The sequence below is a fragment of the Hydra vulgaris genome, chromosome 06 (assembly GCF_038396675.1).
Source record: "Hydra vulgaris chromosome 06, alternate assembly HydraT2T_AEP".
NCBI classification, from domain to species: domain Eukaryota; kingdom Metazoa; phylum Cnidaria; class Hydrozoa; order Anthoathecata; family Hydridae; genus Hydra; species Hydra vulgaris.
The window spans coordinates 55,643,256-55,665,259 of NC_088925.1; the positions used below are offsets into that span (position 1 = coordinate 55,643,256).

Consider the following 22,004-nt stretch of genomic DNA (forward strand, 5'->3'; position numbering starts at 1 on the left):
AAAAGAAGAATAAATTTGCAACATTTAAAAAATTGTTTGAAAAAATAAGTATTAGTTGCATATAGAAATATGATGTAAGCAATTTTGTCCAGATTTTTAGTAATCACCCGTTATGCTCAGAAAATATCTTTCTTTCCAAAAGAACATAGTCAAGCTATTCATTAAAGTCTGATTTAACAGTGGATGATTGTTTTTTCTACTTTTGACCCTTTTTCTTACACTGTTTAAAGTTTTAGTTGTGTAAAAAATTTGCGAAGTAAGATCATGCTTACTCTAGCAAAGCATGAGTAAGCATGATCTCGAATACCGATAAAAATAAAATGAAACTTTTTAAAAATAGCTTTCTATTCAATCGACTAAAAAGTAGAAAATAACTTTTTTCTGTTTTAGCTTTATGTAGATTTAAAACGAATTTGATTTTGAAAGCATCTGACTTAAAAGGCGCCAAACTTTCTATTCCTTTACTTCGATGAGTTTGTTTACATACGTACATGAATTGCCTTCAATGTCTTCCATTATTAGCTTTACAAAAATGATTATTACTAAGTACATGATTTCCACGAGTACCAGAAACAGAAAAAAGTTATTTTCTACTTTTTAGTCGATTGAATAGAAAGCTATTTTTAAAAAGTTTATTTATTTATTTTATTTTCTACTTTTTAGTCTTGATAAAATTGAATTATTACACTTATTGATTATGATTAATATTCAATAAAAATTTATTTTGAATTCTGTATATAATAATTAACAAAAATATTTGGAGCATATTTTTTTTTATTAATTTAAATGTTGGTTGGGTCTTCTTCTCGGTTGATGTAATTGTTCTTTTTTGGACGCATTTTTATGTCTGAAATTAACAAGTGGAATATTTGTAAAATTTTTAATTAAATTTATATTGATACTTAACACTTTTTGATGCCCTCTCGGTTTCCGATATTTTTCACGGAGTTCCAGATCTAACCAACGAGGAGGTGGGGCATCGTAAATCGTAAAGATTCATTATATCAAATCAAACAAATATAGCTATTGTTAGTCGGCAAGAGATAATTTGTAAAATTTCAGGGCTGTACGATCAAAAGAATTGCTTCAAAAAGCGCTGCGAAGTTTTGGCCTCCACAAAAAAAAAAAAAAAGCGGAATCGTCAGCGAGTGAATAGAAAGCTATAAATAGCGTTGCTCATAAATTTAGTTTAACATAAAAGTGGGCCCTTTCCCGTAACTTTTTTAAAAAATATCAGTAAACTGTAAAAACATTGCTTTGATATACAGCCTTTTGCCAAATTAGAGCAAATTTAAAAATATTATTTATTCCATTTCTCCACATCAGCTCGAAGAGGTTATCTTGATTTTTTGTCAGGAGTGTTCCCAAAGATGCGATATCGTAGTTTGAGAAAGTTTTGATAACACATTGATTTCGAGATCATTCTGAAACTGAATATAGATTGCTTTGTAAAATGTAGCACTAACGAGGGTTGCAACAACGACACTGAAAATTGTCGGATTAATGTTTTTTTCAATATAGGGTTATATTATATTGTTTAATATCTGGTTTAATATCTTGATTCACTTCATTAAAACCAATTAAAAAAAACAACCAACTAAAAATGTTTTGCTGAATAGTTTAATGAAAAAATGCAAGTTTTATTTTAATTCGAAAATACTCGATAAAAAATTAATAAAAGAAATCTCTAACGAGTTTTTAAAAGGACTCGTTTAAAACGCTAAATTTATTTTCAGGCAAAAAAAAAGAAAAGAAAGTATTTTGAAAAATATAGCTGGACATAAAAAGATTAAGTATACACGACATCAACAAAACGCGATGGGTTTCAAAACTAAAATAAAACATAAAATTACTAGAAAAAGTGTAAATATTCAGAATAAAAGTTTTTAATGAAAACTCGTACAATACGTAAGAATAGCGTTTTAAGAAAATTTAGGGTTAAGAAAATTACTGAAAAAGAATGTTTTTTAAAATAAATAAAAAAAGGTGCAAACTAAGCATAAAACTAAAAAACAATCGATTTAAATATTTTACACGGAGTTTAGCTCTGAGTAGAAAAGTACACTAATATAAAAATAACCTATGAAATGTCTGACAAAAAAAAAAATCTAAATAAATTAACCGAAAAACCTTTCAATATATATTTATTATTACTCGATTCAAAGGAAAAACTAAATTTTTCCAAAATTTCTCTTTTATATTCGCCAACTTAACTTAGTATCTACGTTTACGACATTGCACCAAAAACTGGGTTGTGTCGAGCTATACTTGGACCATACTCATCATATTGTGCTTTTGTGTGACAAACCTGGTAGAACTCAGGCTGAAATTTCAAAGTTTGAAAATATTTTTTTATTGTTAAAAAACTAAATTGAATAAAAAATGTGATCGTTGAAAAAAACTATTTAAAAAATTTTTTTTATACCGTTGAAGCCAACATACTTCCACCAAACCATACAGCATAACGTTGCATTGAGTGAGTTATTACTTGACAGTCAATAGGCTTAGGCTGTAAACCAAATCAAAATAGCGTATTTAAAAAAGCTATCTGACGTAATTCATTACAAAAAAGAAAAAAAAAAAAGCTTTTGGATTACCTTTATCACGCCACCACTTAATTCTTCACTAACTTTTAATCTTGAATCTACAACGCGTTTCAAATCTCGTTGCAATCTTCTCCCGAAATCTCTGAACATTGTTGAACCCCCCGAAAGAACAACATTCTTAAAACAAAAAGCGATTTTCTTACGTAATTACCACATAATTTTAAAATAAAGTACTTAAAAATACCTATTAAAAAAAATACCTTATATAAGCCACGGCGTACATCAATGGGACAATTTTGAATGGCACTGTCAACTGTCTCAGATATTGATGTCGAGAAATCTGGATTTGAAAACTAAAATACATATAAATTCAAGCTAACTAATGATTGAAATAGTTTATTGACTAGTTCTTTGAAGTGACTAGTTTGTCGAATCAATATACAAAAAATGAAGAGTAATCGACAGCTTTAAAATCATAACTTAAAAGTTAATTAAATCTAAGTAATAAATTGTAAAATATTTAACATAAAAATACAATTTCTTATACCGCTTATGTTAGGCATTTTTAAAACTGAAGTGTATATTAAAACTTAAAAATATATCAGAACAGTAACAACATCAGAACCGTGCCAACATCAGAACTGAACTAACATTAACTCACAAAAATATGAGTATATGTATAAAAATAACTTGCGTACTTAGCCACTGTGGATTAGAGAGCATATTAGGTTTGATGGAGTATCACCTGAACATCAACTTAATATTGGAGCAGTAGATAAGATAGCACAATTTTTTTAAACAGAGTTCGGATGGTTTTGAGTTGTGGTTAAAAAAAAAACGCTATATAATTAAAAGAGGATATCATGGAGTTGGATAGGATGGTGGTAATAATGCAAATAAAATTTTAAAATTGCTTGCTTCACTTCAACTTGAGTGCAAATTAAAGTGCCTTTATCTATTTCCTGTAGTCCAAAGCTTAAGAAATTTTAAATCTGTTTTTAAAAAGAATCTGATTCAGAACACAAAATTTTTTTTAGAGATTTTTAGAGAACAATAAAAATAATTTTCTGTCTACAAAAAAACAGCTTCTTCACTTGGAAAGACACTAACAGCTTTATGGATAATCCACATTATATGTTGCCTTTTGTAAAGCACGCAGAACGCGGCTTGTCAATGTATGCAGTACAGTGTGGTGAAGCAATTTATGCAAAGTTCAAGTCTACGTGACAACGATACAAATGCAGCATTGATCAAAAAGATGGAGATAGATTTAAAACTGCTTTTTAATTTTTTTTTGTAGTGATGCAAACTAAACCTAAAATAATCAATAGATTTCATATTTCATTAAAATTTAATTTGGCATTCAGGAATTGCAACTATGTATCAAACCCTCATTTTTTAATTACAGGATGGTTCAGAATTTTGAGGTTTTTTTTACCCTTAGCAAGTGAAACTAATTTTAAATATGATTAAATCATGCTGGCATAACAAAACATTACTTTATCAGTAAGAGAATCCCAGGTGACACTCCATCAAACTTAATATGCTATCTTTAATAAAACAGAAAAAATATACATAAAAAATTAAAAGGTCTCTTAAATTGCTATTATTTTATTTATGTTTGTAATTATTTATGTTTTTTCTGCAGTTAAAGTGATTTTGAATTTCTTTATCATCACTTGTGTCATTTAAAAAAAAAAAGTGCTCCACCTACAAACCATACCAGCAAAGAAAATGATTGCTTTAGTTTTATGTTACACTTATTTAGAGAGGAACAAATAAAAAAATATCTTTTTTTTTTATTTTATTTAATAATTTTATAATAAAATAGTTTTATTAGCTTGTACTTTTTTTTAAACGATTTAAAAAAGTAGAATGACTTACTTCAGGATGGAAAAATATTTCTGGTCCAAGAAAACGCTCATAACCCACATCAACTGAGAATTTCTAAAAACATATCCTTAACAATAATATTTTTAATAAATAAAAACATATCCTTAACAATAATATTTTAATAAATAAAAACATATCCTTAACAGTAATATTTTTAATAAATAAAAACATATCCTTAACAATAATATTTTTAATAAATAAAAACATATCCTTAACAATATTATTTTTATTAAATAAAAACATATCCATAATAATATCTTAGAAATAAATTAAAAATCCCTCCTCTAAAGACATTTAAATAACAATAATAAAAAATCATTACCTTTTTAGTGACATTATTAACTGCATCATACTGTTTGATCCATTTTGAAGGCTCAGAATCATATTTACTAAATTCTTTTACAATGTCAGGACAAGTATAACAAAAACGTTCCTATAAAAAAAAATTTAACATAAAAGAATCAAAATTTTATGAAGTATATTTTATGTCTTAATCTGTAAGGGTCTTAAGCAATTTTTAAATTTAAATTAATAACTTTTCTTTGAAATCAAGTATCATTTTATTATATGGAACATGATTTGCGGTTGAGATTTTACAGAAAAAAGGTGGCACCCTATTGCACAATAAAGCACAAGCCGAAAAGATTAAAAAATTAGTCAAAAATAAATCTGATAAATCTTGACACATCAGACTAGAAAAAAAAAAACAAGCCTTTATAAGAGATGTGTGTGGTTGTTTTTTATTTAGATAACTTGGTCACAGCCATTTGCGAGTTTTATTACATTAAGCATTTCTATACTTTGTAACATTTCTATACTTTGTAACATTTCTATACTTTGTAACATTTCTATACTTTGTAACATTTCTATACTTTGTAACATTTCTATACTTTGTAACATTTCTATACTTTGTAACATTTCTATACTTCGTAACATTTCTATACTTTGTAACATTTCTATACTTTGTAACATTTCTATACTTTGTAACATTTCTATACTTTGTAACATTTCTATACTTTGTAACATTTCTATACTTTGTAACATTTCTATACTTTGTAACATTTCTATACTTTGTAACATTTCTATACTTTGCAGAAAAAACTTTTCAAAAACAAAGAGAACAAAACAAACAAAATGTTTTTAATGTTGAGTTAAAACTGTTTTTTATTTTTTTTGATTTGCCTTATCCAATTTTGCTGCAGAAAATAACAACCACCCTAAAGAAACAAAAATAAAAAACAGTACACGAGTATTCAAATTATTAATTTCTTTTTCTTTTTTCTTTTTCAATTTATTTTAATTTTCTAATTTGTTAGTTTTGATTCCTTTGTTTTTGAAACTTAGTTTTTTCCACAAAGTATTGAAACGCTTGATAAAATAAAACTTTCAAACGTCTGAAATTTGTGACATTTTTGAATATATAATAAATAAACATTTTTTTATTCAAAAATTTCACTAACTTGTTAATTTAAAAAAAGAATGGAACTAATAAATTCAAGTCATTCTCATTCAATTTTAGACACCATGTAAGATTCAGTAATCTGACTAGTAATCTTGTAATATACTACATACCAAATATGTAAAAAAGAGCTTTATTTTCCTTCACAATAACATTCAAGATTCATTATGTGTACTTATGGATAATGAAGTAGCATTTGCTACAAGGCAAAAACACCTCACTGTTATTGTCACAATAAAAATTTTTTCAATAAAAAAATTTTTCACAATAAAAGGTTTTAAAAATTTTAAAGTTGTTTAATATTTACAAGGGAAAATATTATTGAGTTGTTTATTAGCTAACTTACTTTATGGATTTCATATTAATATTGATTAAAAAAAAAAAAAAAGATATAATTTAATTACTTGAACTCAAATATTAATATAATAATATAACAACACACAATGGTAAAGATAGTTAAATATGATTCATAAGAGAAACGTGTAAAACTATCTTTACCAACTAAACATCATAAATTTATGTTTTCTAACAGATAAATAAATCATTCTATACTATCAAAGAATTACAAAATGATAGCTCATATTTTCAACTACTTGGCACTTATTAGCCTGCTTAAGTTTGCAAAAACTTCTTTTTCAATCTTTGTTTAAAAAATTTTATTTTGTTGTTACAAGAACAATTGTATATCAAAAATCCCTTTTTATCAGAATAAACTTTACTTTAAAATAATATTAGTGTTTATTTTTATTAATTAAATATTTATAAGTAACATTATTCTATATCTATTTTTTATATTTATTCTATATCTATTTTATACTACTATTTACCTATATTTTACATACTAATCATTTGTATTGCTTTAAAGTAATATAAAAATTCAAAAAAATTTTTACAAAGCAATTTGCTACACTTACTGAAAATCGCATAACTATTTTAACTAAATACCTTGATAGCTTTAGCAGTCTCCATAGATTGCTCAGGAGGAATACCTGTCTCTCTTTCTTTTAACAATTGTTGAATAAAAAATGTAATATCTCTACCAGCAATTGGAATATGTTTAATGCAACTACCAATAACATAGCCCTCAGCCTAAAATAAAAATAACATAGTCCTCTGCCTAAAATAACAAAAAAATTTTAAGCTTACAAAGCTTCATATTTTAAACAAAGCAAATTAAAAAGTTTAAAATTTATTCAAAAAAAATACTTAAAAAAAAAAATTCTAAAGAAGTCACATATTTAAATTTTTCGGTTATTCCAAACTTATGTTACACTCGCAGTTAAAATACTGTCACATCAAAATATTTTATGTATGGACATTGATGTGTATATATATAGGATTTCTTGTAAGTGCCGTATGGTCGCACACTTTATATGACCACGCATATAATTTTTTTGCTTTGACAACTTGGCTTTTTGCAAATTTTTAAATCAGCCAGTGCACTTAAACTAAAATTAAAATAAACAACCTATAAAATGAAACAAGAAATAAAACCTAATAAAAAAACTAAACTAAAAAATAAAAAAATCTTAAAGAATGATAAAGTAAAATAAAGATAAAACAAAAAATTTAAAGCATAACATTAATGTTTGTATTAATTCAAAATTGTTTCAATTCAAAGAATTTAAAAAAGATTGAAGTTTTAAAACATTAAAAAAAAGGATCCGTTAATAGAATTTGAACCCGCATCAAATACTAAACTAACAATCATGTCTCACTAATATGTTAAATCATCCTAAGCGCTACACTAACATAGTGACCTATGAAAAATTATTACCTTTAAAGTATTAACTGGGATGCTTTTAAATTAAATTAAATATATTAGACTTGAACTAATAAGATTCTTCTAAATTATTATATATATTTATTTTATATAATATATATAATAATTTAGAAGAATTTTATATAAGTTTCTCTTCAATTTAGTATGATTTTTTCAGCAAATTTTTAAAACACCCAGAGTTTTAAAAATTTGCTGAAAAATTTTTAAAACTCTGGGTGTTTGTATAGCTAAATACCTAGTTATAGGTATTTAGCTATAAAACCTGTCATACTGATTTAGGGAGCATTTAGTATCTGACATACATACTGATTTAGACAGCTGCTAAGGCTTCAGTACATAACATCACCTGATATAGGTAGAACATGAATGAGTGTTGCTTACATAGAGTAAGGGTTTGGGCAGCAGTTATTTTATTATTCTTCCTTTTTTCTTAATTTTCTGAAAAACCCGAATGATTTTGCTATATGATCTGCTATAGTAGATATCAATAAATTAGTATATCATATATATATATATATATATATATATATATATATATATATATATATATATATATATATATATATATATATATCAGTCTTCCCTGTTTAACCAGAGCTTTTGAGCTCAAGTTTTTTCGCGCTCGACTGTACACCCGCAAAATCTTTGGCTAGCGCATAAAAAAGCGCTTGCCACAAAATAAATGCGCTTTGTTTTAAATTGCAACAAAACTTTTTGGCTCATTTGTTCAACTTTTATCAAAAATGACTTTTTTTTACCAGCTTTTTTATAAATTCTTATATCTAGTATTTATTCAAAGCATCCTTTTTGCTATTTTTATTTTAATTTAAATAGCAGGAAAAAAAATGATCCTTTTATATCGTGCAGGCTAACTTAAAAATGACCATCCTGTCAGCGCTTTTTTGTGCCCTGGCATTAATTTCAAATGGAGAAGACTGATATATATATATATATATATATATATATATATATATATATATATATATATATATATATATATATATATATATATATATATATATATATATATATATATATATGAGCTATTCTAGACTGTTTTTGACAGCGTTGACTGTATTTGGGCGACGCCCCAATCAAAAGTTGAGGATCTTTTTTTTTATACATTTTTTAATGCAAATATTGTTTATTTTCACTAAAAAACGCTGATTTTTTACAGGACAGTGGGGAAGGGGGGTGGGTACTGCTGCACAGAAAGGTGAACAAACGGCAAAAATTATAACTATCATATATTAACACGCGATACATAAATACTATCGTATTTTGGGTCAAAAAATTTAAATTTACTATTGAAAATAATTTTTACGAGTACCTATGATGCGTACAACGCGCTTGCGCGTGTAAGTTTCATTTACATGCGCAAAATATGATTTTAATAAAAAAATCGGATTCTTTGATTCAAAATACCATATAAAAGAATACCACATATTTTTTAATGTAAATTTTTCTTGTGCCTAAGGCTCGTACTACACACGTGTATACGTGTTATGGGTCTTTTACGCGCACAAAGACTAACTTAATTTTTAAAAATTAAATTCTTTAAACCAAAACATTTACTAATTAAGAAAAAAAATTGGATTCAAAAAATATTATATATAATATTAAAATAAATTAAATACAAAATAAATATTCATCTTATCTAATTTTTCATTTGAGAAAACAAAAAAAGAAAACCTAATATTAATAAAAAAGCTTTATTTCATTATTACAGCATACACAAAGATAAAACTTCAGGGGTAAGTGTTTTTCCATTTTCTACCTTGTTTTTTTTGAAACAAAAGTTTGATATTACAAGATCACTTCTAATCAACAGGTATTGGTACTGGTTTTTCATAACATTCTTTCTAGATATCTTGGCTGTATGGTTTAATCTAGCTTTGCAAATTTCCTTATTTAAAGCCTCTTGTGATTCTTCAGAGTAGTAACCAATTGGCAGTTCTAATGCCTCAGATATCTGTACACCATGTTCCAAGAGTTTATGAGCAATTGGGGGATTCACATACCAGCAATAGCTTTTAAGTATAAGAGTTGTAGTTTCATAGCAATACTGGCCAAAACTTTCAGAGCTCAACTCATACTAGGAGCATACTGATATAAGGATTGTCCTTAATCTAAAAATTACATCTACTGCCACTCCCGTTATATCAGCAAAAGTTTCAGCATTTTCAAATGCCCTTCTGGCAGTGTTTTTATCATTAGTGTTGACGAAACCCTGTTGGGGCATATCAACTATAAGACTTAGCTCCTCTCTGAACCTCAGTAGAATAATCTTTTTTCTACGTTTTACTGATGCTTTTTCAACCGGGGATTTAGAAAAGAATTTTTTTAATGTCTAACTTACATCTTAAATATAAAATATATTCAAAAGATCTGAGCCAGCAATGCAGAGTAGAAAGGCCCGAAGATAAAGCTTTTTCATTGATTGGTTTAGATCTGATCAATGCTGGGTTATTAGGTTCACAGGGGTTAGCTCCGCAAACATTACATGATTGAGAGGACAGAGTGTTAGTGAGGACATTAACCACTTTACCATCAAACATTGTTAAATCTAGTATGAACTTAAAAGTGATAGTCATATCTGGTTTGCCTGCCTCTACTTCTAACTTTACTTCAAACTTGATTAGTCTATTCTTTTCTGCTTTTAAAAGTTCATACTCATTTCTTATCAATTCTTCCGTTTCTTTCTGATATTGGAGATGTATGGGTCTACAGTTGTGTGTACTAGAGGGCTTCTTATTTAACCATACATTTTTATTCACGATGGTTAATTTAAGTGGAACAATAGCTGTCTGGAAAAGACTTCGCTCATTAACTTGGGCCTTGCCAATATTTGTATCAGTATATTTTTGTTTACAGACACTTTGACTGGAGGCACCATCAAAACCACATTTAAAGTGAAGTAGACCTTTAAACCTCCCCCCAATTTCAGCAAACCTTCTCATAGAGTTAATATCTTTGTCAGAGTATGATTAAACTTACCCTGTAGAGAAGTTGAAGCAGATGTTTCTGTCACAATTAAAACCTCAGGATAACATTTGCTTCTCTCATTCTTAAATTCATGAAGTGAAGGATAAATACCTGCATTATGCATTATTGATGAATTTCTAATAATTTGATACTGTTCATTAGAAAGGTCACACTGAATTTTTAAGCTCAAGGCATCTTCAGTTATCATTTTTATTGGAAAATTTATCTCCATGATTGTAACTTTTTCAGATTTTGTAACACTTTTCATGAGAACAACGAACTCTTTTTTGTTAGGATCTTTAGTGGCTTTTTTTATTGAAGCTAATGCTAATGCTTCAGCAGGATGTTCAGTTAATTTGGCAACCTTAAACAAGAGAATATATAATATTTAAGCTTGTAAACTTTTTTTTTAAACTGGGTTGAATTTAATTGACTTATTATTACCTTAGATCTTCTGCTTCTATCACCTTAATCTTCCCAGTTCTTACACTTTCTATCTGGACTTGCTGCAAAGTTTTTTTTGTAAACAGTTACATTTATGTCCAACCGAGTTCGCTCGTGTTCTAAAAGTCTAGAGAAGGTTCTTGAATGTTTTTGCAACTTTGATCGGAATTTACATTCAAATATTATTAGAGTTTTCTTTAGATTTATCATTTTAGGTTTGCCAATACTTTCATAGTATAGACCCTCCAGTCTACAAAATTCACATAAAAGAACCTTGAGCAAATTATCATGATTAATCCCTAACTTTTGAATTATAGGTATTAAATGTATTTTTTTCATGTTGAATGTAAGCAATGAACTATTGTTAGTTATTTTATATACAATTTTAAAACATGCACTATGCCATCAAATGTTGCATATTTTGGTTTTTGAGGTTTGATAATTAGCACCATCTGCTTGAGCATGAGTTTTTTTACTAATAGGAACTAAATGTATTATTTGTGTGATGAATGTAAGCAATTAACTACTGTTTGCTACTTTATACGCAAGTTTTAATTAAAAACAGAAAGAAAAAATACAAAGAAACAACACAAAAAAAAAAAACGAAGCATTTAAAAGATATTGTTTTAATTGGGGCAAGTTAAGGCAAATTATTTTTATTTTTTCTGCTTTCATATATACATATCAATGGGAAAATATTAAAACTACCATCTAAGGAATTTAGGGAATCCTTTAGTTTTTAAACTAAACTCATAATTAAACTAATTTAAAAAAAACCAATTTATGACAAACTTATGAGATCTCAGTAATGAAAATCTAAAACTAAAACTAATTGTCAAAAATGTTGCTAAAGTTACCAAATATAGTAAACATATGACTTCAAATTAAATTTTGAACTGTTTTTACCCATACCAATCTTAAGAGTGAGACCCATACCAATTTAAAAAAAAAAGAGTGAGACTAAAGTAAGACTTTTTTGAGTGAGTTTTCTGATAAATAAAACAAAACAAATAAGTCTCTGAAAAAGGCGAATAAATTGTTTAAATCTTAAAAATTATTCACAAAATAATTAATTATTGTCTTTTAGTGGTATTTAGTTATATTATTATTGAATCAATTATTTTCAAGCAATAGTTTTTTATTGAGGGCATTCTGCCGTTTTTTATGAATTTTGACTCACTGTGCGCTGCCCAAATTTTTTCCTAGAATAGGCCCTGATATATATATATATATATATATATATATATGTGTGTGTGTGTGTGTATATATACATGTGCGTGTATATATATATATATATATATATATATATATATATATATATATATATATATATATATATATATATATATATAAAATCAAGAATACAATGCTAAGAATAAAATAATATAATAATATTTAGCTTAAGTATGAGAACAACTCACCACAGGAATAACATGAGTAACACCATCACCAGAATCAATCACTGTTCCAGTTAATGTACGTTCTCCTACTTGCCTTGATGTCCATGAGGCTGCTAAAGCTAACACAGCTTGCACAGCTATGTAAAGTCCAGGTACATTGAAAGATTCAAACATAATCTCTGCAGTATATTCTCTATTTTCTGGTGTGTTTAATGGAGGCTCAGTTAGCAGAAAATAATGATCCTCTGGTTCAGCTCGAAGATATTTGAAAATGCATTGCTCCCAAAATCTTTCCTTAAAAAATTTTATCATGCATTTTTTAAAATTGAATCAAAACTAGAAATTATATATATATATATATATATATATATATATATATATATATATATATATATATATATATATGATTTACTTAAATAAAATGAAATATACCATTAAATCCCAGTCTTCTACGATACCATGTCGAATGGGCCACTAAATACAAAATTACATCATTAAAATAAGTTAAAATTCATAATCCCTGCAAAAAATTTAGTAAAAACATTTTAAAATAATTATGAAATGTTTGGTATAATTGAAATTAAAAGTTAAGGCAACTGACCCATAGAACAGAATAAAAACAAGCATAACAAAGCTGTTGTTTGTTATGCTTGAAAAGTGATTTTGTTGATTTAGTTTTGTCTAAACACTTTAAGAAAAACGTTTTTACTTTCTTGTGACTTATTTATCAATCAATGTATTTTGGAAAACGATATTACATCCACGGTCATTTACAAATAGTTATAAAACTAATATTAAGTAAATACCTATAAGTTGATATAAAAAAATATTTTTTAACACAAATAATAATAAAAATGATGAACAATTAATTAATAATAATGATAACACTATAATCATAAAAAATAATATATTGAGTATAATATTTATAAATTTACACTAAATAAAACCAATTAACGAAAATAAACAGAAAGTATTAAATAGTTTTAAATACTTAACACATATAAAAAGTAAAATAAAGAATAAGTACATTCGAGGAGATTTTTTAGATACAAAAAATTATAATAAACAACAACAAAAAAAAAACAAACAAAAAAAAATAAAGAAAAACTAGACTGAATATAAAAAATAAAAATAATAATAATACTAACAACTATAATCAATACTACTAGAATACAACCGTTACAATAATAATCCAAAAAACTTATAATAAACACGTCACACTCTAATATAAAATAATTAAAATCTCTAACTAACAGATAAAAATAGATTAGGTGGCTAAAAATGTATAGGAAAAGTCAACAAACGAGAAAATCAGGAACATTAAAACACAATACAAACACACACACACACACACAAAGCAAAACATATATCATAATATTAAAAAACATAAAAATAGGGACAAAATCACAGAAAAAATAAAATTACACAACATTTAAACATAGAAATAACTTTTTTAAAGTATATATTTTTGTTACATCTTCGACTTTTCGAATTTATAAAAACGTTCCATATTTTTCTTAACTTTGTTTAGCGTTTAACTTCTTTTTTTTTCTCATACATTTTAATTTAAAGATATCTTTTTGTTGTATTTGATTGACATTTTTTTTTCTTTTTTGTTCTTTTGGCTTAATTTTGTTAATGCTTTCATTTATTCTTTAATATATATATATTTTTCTTTTTTACTTTTAATAGTTTTTGTTTTTTTCTAGATGATTCTTTTTTCTTTCTTTTTCACTGTTACAAAAAAGCGACCGCCATTTGCGATGTCATTGCAAAGTCTTCATCATTCATATTTATTGTGGTCCTTATCACTAAATTTGAGTTGCGTTTTGGCAAAATGTCGGACGCTTGGAAACACTACACCTTAAACAAAGGGAAAACAGTTACTTGCAAAATTTGTGGAAATACAAGTCAATACACAAGTTCCACAACTGGAATGTGGTATCACTTAGACAAGAAACATGGAATCAAAAAGGAAACACAGGAAAAAGTGACACCAAAAGCTGCATCACAATCAAAAAGGCCTAAGATTTTAACTTTTTTTCAAAAGCAATCAATTGAAGAAGTGATTTCAAGACTTACAGCACTGGATGGATTTAATTTCAATGCCATTGTTAACAGCTCTTTCATTCGATCTGCAATGTCTGAAAAAGGTTATGATTTCCCAAAAAATCACAAACAAGCAATTCAGTCAGTTAAAAAGTTTGCAACTGGCGTAAGGAATGACCTTAAAAACACTTTCAATTCTTTAGTAACAATGGGAAAAAGCTTTTTAATTACACTGGATGAGTACACTTCTTTGAAAAGCTGCAGCTGTTGTCACTGAAAAAGTGGCAGAATTTGGGTTGAAACTAGGCGACAGCATTGTCTGCTCAGTTACTGACGGAGCTTCCATGATGGTTAAGTTCGGAAAACTGGTTCCAATCGAGCATCAAACTTGTTATACCCACGGAATGCACTTGGCCGTTCAAGAAGTGCTGTACAAGAAGCCTTCTCAACAAATCCAACAAAACTCATTTGAAGAAACAAACGTCGATGACGAAGTCAGCAGTGACGAATCTGAATCTGACACCAAAGTCAGTTTTCTTGGTGCCGCCATGGATGAAAACATTCCCATTCCAAAAGTGAAAGTTCACTTGCAATCTGTCGTCACAAAAGTCAGAAAAATTGTCAAGTTATTTCGAAAATCGCCCGTCAAAAATGACGTCCTTCAAGAAGAAATTAAGAAAGAGCACGGAAAAGAGGTTTCACTTATCCTTGACTGCAGAACAAGATGGAACAGTCTGCTGTCAATGATTCAACAATTCCTCAAAGTCAAACATTCAATCAGAAAAGTATTGAAGGACATTTCTCCACATTTGATTTGCAGTGATGATGAAGAAGACATTTTATCCAACATTGTTGCTGCTCTTGAACCAGTCAAATTAGCAGCAGAAGCACTTTGCCGACAAAATGCAACTCTTTTTACTGCTGAAGGAATTTTCAAGTTTCTTGTGAACAGGCTGAAACAACAAGATTCACCTCTTTGCATTGCAATGAAGAGTGCAATTTTGAGACGTTTTGAAGAGAGAACCTTGTAAGCTTGTACAGATATCTTTCCAATCCAGAATGCTTGTCCGACATTGAAGAGCATAAAGTTTTCAATATGCCTCCGAAGTCTGTACTTCAAAAGACCGCCAAAAACTTGCTGTCTAGGCTTTTTCCAACAAATCCAGATGACCTGGAGTTTATTCAAGAAGTGCAAAGCTCAGAAACTCTTGACGAAAATCCACTTTCTCTTGAAGAGGAACTCGAGGAAGCAATTCAGCATTCGGCCAAAAAACAGCGACACAATTCAAACGACGAATTCAAGGCCATTTCAAAAGAAATGTTGGTCTATGAAGCAACCGGAAAGAGAACTGCAAACCTTGAACTTTTGTTCAATGCACTAGAAACCATCCCACCAACAAGTGTCGAATCTGAGCGAGCCTTTTCTGCCGCTGGATTATTTGTAACAAAAATTCGATGCAGAATGAGTGACGACTAACTTGATACACTTTGTTTTCTCAAAGCTCATTTTATATCCAAAAATAAATCTCAAAACTAACATTAATGTATTTTATTTACTTATTTTATTTACTGCAATTTATGGTTTTCTGTTTATGCCTTTTTATTTTTTACCGATTTTACCAGTAAATTTTGATTTTTTTACCGTTTTACCGGTAAATTTAAGTTGGTAAAAGCTCAACTCTAATATATATATATATATATATATATATTAGTATTAGTTTCTGCTGTGACTGGTATTGCTACCAGTGAGTGTGATTTTATACACACTTTGACAGCTGAGTCTCGTGATGGTTTGACTCCCATCGATCAAGTCTTGCTTTAAATGAATTTATTGAAGTAGCTTTGACAACAGTTTCTCGCAGTGCATTCCAGTAATTTGCAGCTCGATTAAGTAAAATGTTTTCTCTGTATTTATGTTTCGAAAAGTCTTTTGAATATTTTAGGATATGGCCACGAGTACAATTTGATTTAAAGGAATGATTTTCTGTAAATTCAATTTTATCGTAACCATTGAAAATTTTATACAGTTGTATTATGTCCCCTCGTTGTCTTCTTTTATATATATATATATATATATATATATATATATATATATATATATATATATATATATATATATATATATATATATATATATATATATATATATAAATATATATATATATATATATATATATATATATATATATATATATATATATATATATATATATAACTCTTTAGCAGATATGCGGTAGTGGTGTAGTGGTAGAGCGCTCGCTTCATAGGCAAGAGGTTCCGAATTTGATTCCCGCCACATCCCTGGTAGTACTGCGCTCAGTTTCTCCGCGCAGCGGCCTTGCTTGTCAAGGTTCGTGTTTCGGAGTTAGAGAGTTGAGAGAGAGTTATAACCACAAGTAGCCTCCTTATCTGTAGAGATGAATTAAGAAAAGAAAAAAGAAAAAAAGACATGTATAAAAAACTAAGACAGGAGTTTAAAAATATATAAAATTTAATTTAAACTTTTTATAACTATTTTAAAACAAAACAAAAAAACTCTGATAACTTATTTTAAAATATATCTTTTTTATTATTATTATTTTAATCAAATAATCAATTTCTAATTGTAAATATTTAAATTTTTAAATGAATAAACAAAAATCTAAACAAAAATAAACAACCCTAAACAAAAATCGATATTAATGTTTCATGCAATGCGCAAATAGCTTTAGCATAGCCTTTTATTGGTTGATTTTTAAATAACCACGCAAATTTTTCGGACCTTTAGTAATAATAAGTTTTTTCTTTCAACTTTTTTTTTTTATAACCCCTAAATTACCTAGTGTTTAAAAAAACAATTAAAAATATGTAAGTTTTGACTGTTTTTATTTTTGCAGTAGGAAATTTATTATTATTTTTTTTTTGGTTAACTTTTGCAATATGATAAATTGACCATTTTGTAATAGCAGTGTTCAGGGTTTTTAATAAAATAAGGATTTAATGATCAGAAATATTTTTGGATATTTTTTATTGGTTCAGAGCTTGCCTGAGGTCAATAAAAAATAGGGGCTCCGGAAAAACGAGTGTTAATTTTTAAATCAACCATCAAATCACGAATTGCAATTACTTAATTCCAGCTCTGAGCCAATAAAAAAAAATTATATTGGTTAATTTAAAAATTAACACCCATTTTTCTGGAGCTCCTATTTTTAATATTATTTAAACATTTGTTCTATTATTTCTTCAAACATTTCTACTTCAATTAAAAAGTTAGGATTATTTATATTACTCTTGATTAAGTGTTGTTTCAACGAACAATAAAATATAAAAGCTATAAGTGTGTTACAAAATTAATAACACTATTAGTGTTATATTATAGTGTCATTACTTAATTATAGTGTCATTACTTTTGTGGTTTTGCATTAACTAGAATTTTAAAGGATAGATATTTTTTTAGGAATCACAATTCATGATAAAAAATTAAGTAGAAGAAATTAGGGAATAGTAATAATACTTCTTTGGAACTTTGTGGGTGTGGATAAACATTTTATTTTTAATTTATTAGACTTTTGAATTTAATAATATTGGTCATCCTATTGCTTATAAGTAAAACTTAATTATTGCTTTAAAAAAAAAAAACAGGATTTTTTTGTAAGTCCACTTTATAAGCTAACATTTAACAAGTCTCAGCTAACAGTAATCAAAAGTATTCAATTGTAAATACAGTTTACTTTACTAAAAAAAAAAAGTGAAAAGAAACTGTGAAACAAATAGTAACAAATATGCATAAGGAAAGTCTATACAATAAATATTTTATAAGATTTCCCTACTGATCTATTGGTTTACTTTTTTACTTTTAAAATAATGCCACTAAAACTTGATGAAGAATCTTCAAAAATAGTAAAATAAAACTTTCTCTTTTAAACTTTTGCAAATGCAAAAGTTTAAAGGAGAAAGGCTCTTTACCATGCGCCTCAATAGTTTCAGAAAAAAGGTTTTTTATTTCAATTATTAGTTCTACAACCAAAACGAAACAAAAGTAATGCAGTTATTGTCTGAATCAGTTTTAGAACTAAAAAACTTATTTTAAAATCTTCTAATTTATCTGAATAATAGCTTTTAGTACCAATTAAATATAAGCTAGCAAGTCCATATATTTGTGAACCTGGCTTAGATTTTCTTTCTCTGCACCAATATTTATAAGTTACATTCTATTACTCACACAATTGAAAAAATCTATAACAAAAAAAAAAGTGTTGTTATACCTTAGTAGCATAAGTTGGTCTATCAATAGCAGCATCACCAATAAAGAAATCTTTAAAAAAAATTATAAATAAGAGCAATTTTAAACTCAGTAACAAATCTAAACTGCTATAAAGGTCAATAGTAAACAATTTATATTACTTTATCAAACATAATAAAAATGTATTAGGCAATCATTTCTCCTTACCTAAATCATCAACGCCTTTAAAAGAAGTTGATTTGCCCCCAACATTTGCACTTTCTTTGACAGCAATTGCTAAAATTATTCAAAATTTTTTTAATGGTAAATGATATTATAGAAACTGAAATATAAACTCAATAAAAACATTTGTTTGTAACAGGCTTAAGCCAATTTATAATATATATTGCACAATTTTTAACTTGAACTAGAGCCAGCAACAGAGTAAAAAAACAAAAAATCCAATCTTTAATATTTGTAACTGTCAAACAATCATTCTCATTAGAGGAATCACTGAATAATCTATTAAATTAGTCATTCACATAACATTATTAAATTAGTCATATATTAGTCACTGAATAATCTATTATATTAGTCATTCACATAACAAATAATTGCAGCTTTTGATGATGAAGGTAGCTTAGGAGTTGTAGTTTAATACAAATTGAAAACAAATGAGAATTTAGAGGTATTTAATTAAAGTCACCAGATCTTGATTTATTCGCTCATTTATGCGAAGATACAGAGCTAGCAACATCCTCTTTGAAATTGCATCATTATTATCATGCAGGGAGTCAGTAAAAAACTTTAAAATTGCATCAGCAGTAGGCAAATTTGCATCACATTTACTAAATGCCTCTACAACTATTTTGATTGTAGCAATGTAGCAGTAAACAAAGTTCAATTGTGTGCTCTACTTTTACATGGTCAATTACTTTTTGGCTAAAGTTTAAAAAACTATTTCCTATTCATTTGTAAAGATGCATTTATATTATCTCTTTCACATATTTTAGGTTTGAAATTATTTTGATTATCACTATTAGTTTCAGAGAAGCAGGGTAACAATAGAATCTTTAAATTTGGTTAAATGCAAGTTTTTTAACAATTTTTTTAGAAAATGCCGTCTAATGTATTTATTATACAATACAAAACAATACAGTGTAAAACTTTAAAAACTATTACTAAAACGGAAACAATTTTATTTTATCCATTAGCTTTGTCTAACTATAAAAAAAGCCAGCAAAAAGGCTTATGGCCCATGTCAGCCGCCATATCCATTTTAGATGGGTGATTCACCACTTGTCCACTCATTTACTCCTGCCAAGGCCTGTATATATATATATATATATATATATATATATATATATATATATATATATATATATATATATATATATATATATACATATATATATATATATATATATATATATATATATATATATATATATATATATATATATATATATATATATATTGATATATATATTGATATATATATTGATATATATATATATTGATATATATATATATATATATATATTGATATATATATATATATATATATATATATATATATATATATATATATATATATATATATATATATATATATATATATTAGTGATGTACCGACATGGCTGTTTCACTCAATATAAAAACGAGCGTGACGTCATGAGTTTATCAAAAAAAAAAGTATTTCCGCATTAAAAGTATAAAAATTCACAAACTTTAAATTAATAGTAACTTTTTTATATAAATGCTTTCATCTTGCAATTAAAAAAATATAAAAGATCTATCTTTCCTTGTTAAATAAATATTTACATTAGTTGGTATAAAAATAGATATTGCCAAAATATTTTTAATAATTTAGAACCATTTTTCTAATTTTCGCATATTTTCCGGAACAACATGAGTTGGGCCAACTAAGATTTCATAACATAGCTTTGTGCTTGATATTTGAAATTTGGAACACTTAACCCTAAATGTCCATTCTATTAGATTTTTTACAAAAAGACTGTTTTTAAAGCATTTATATTTTTTAATTGATCGTTTTTAAATGCAAAACCTAACTTTTTTGATGGATGACGTAAGTTAATGAAATCTCAAACTTTAATGCAAATGAAAATAAAAAAATAAATTTTACGTGCCTTCAGCTATGTTATGAAATATGTTTTCAAAAATGTCATGTTTTACAACTAAACTTGTTAGTTTTAGGCGTACATTTGTGTTGACGTTTTTTTGCGATGACGTAACCTTTATTGTGTTACGTCCCAAACTATTTATTAACGAATATTCTCCAAACAACTGTTTCGGCGAGTCCATTTTTGAAGTATAAAATAAACAAAGTTACGCGGAATTTTTCTCTTTGGATTATCAAACTAATATCAGATAAGTTGTTAAATCCACTTTTATCTAGTCCATATATTTGTTAATTAATATCATTTTATTTGTTTTTATTATATTTATTAATAAGTCAATATTATTTTGATAACAATGTATTCAACTGAGAGGGAAAATCTAAAACAACATATTAGATGGAAAAATGGTTGGGAAGATAGGTGTAACTTTCCTTTTGTTAAGCAACTAATTAGGACAGATAAGATCAGTAACAATGTCATTTCCATTTTAATGACAGTCTTTAAAATAAGAGGTGATTTATTTAGTTTTATAAGTTTTCTTTTGCCAATTGATTTTGATATGCCTAGTAATGACGAGTTTGATAAAATGTCCCTAAAGATAGCACGCCAAAAAAAGAAATATAAAAAAAATTTTAAAGCTATAAAAAACGAAGAATTTTTTAAAATGCAACTGTCGCAAGCTCCACCCAAAAAAAAAAAAATCAGCAGATGCAGATGACTTTTTCACTTTAAATAACAGTCAGGAGCTACTGAATCAAATTGATCAATCAACTTTTGAAATTAAAACAAATATGGAGCAAATAGAAAAATTTAAAATGCAAGTATTTAAGTTGGAAGCTGAAATTACAGATTTAAATTCTAAAAATAGGGCTCTCAACACACATTGTAACTCATTAAGTTCTCAATTAGAGACTATGAGTATTAGGCTAAAACAGGAGGAGCAGTTCCAACTTTTTTTTTTCAAAAAAATAAGGAATTAAGACAGTTGCATTCAGTAAGAAATCAGGAGCAGAAGCTGCATCTTGTTTTAAAATGCTTTGAATTGCACAGCAAAGCTGATAGGAAGCTTCAAGCCTCTAAGGTGAGAAAGTGTGTTGTATGTT

The 22,004-nt window shown here is 27.0% G+C and overlaps 1 protein-coding gene across 1 annotated transcript in view; it reads right to left on the reverse strand.

The window, feature by feature from the left end:
* Positions 1-1,759: 1,759 nt before the first annotated feature.
* LOC100203283 (actin-related protein 3) overlaps positions 1,760-22,004 on the reverse strand; it is a 31,501-nt gene continuing 11,256 nt past the window's right edge. The window contains exons 3-13 of the mRNA XM_065800518.1: positions 18,989-19,057; positions 18,804-18,853; positions 12,943-12,984; positions 12,532-12,804; positions 6,844-6,987; positions 4,762-4,872; positions 4,431-4,493; positions 2,807-2,899; positions 2,598-2,723; positions 2,426-2,509; positions 1,760-2,323 (exon numbers count right to left, since the gene is read on the reverse strand). Coding sequence (XP_065656590.1) covers positions 2,228-2,323; positions 2,426-2,509; positions 2,598-2,723; positions 2,807-2,899; positions 4,431-4,493; positions 4,762-4,872; positions 6,844-6,987; positions 12,532-12,804; positions 12,943-12,984; positions 18,804-18,853; positions 18,989-19,057 — 1,151 coding nt within the window. The 3' untranslated portion in view covers positions 1,760-2,227. The remainder of the gene's footprint in view (positions 2,324-2,425; positions 2,510-2,597; positions 2,724-2,806; positions 2,900-4,430; positions 4,494-4,761; positions 4,873-6,843; positions 6,988-12,531; positions 12,805-12,942; positions 12,985-18,803; positions 18,854-18,988; positions 19,058-22,004) is intronic.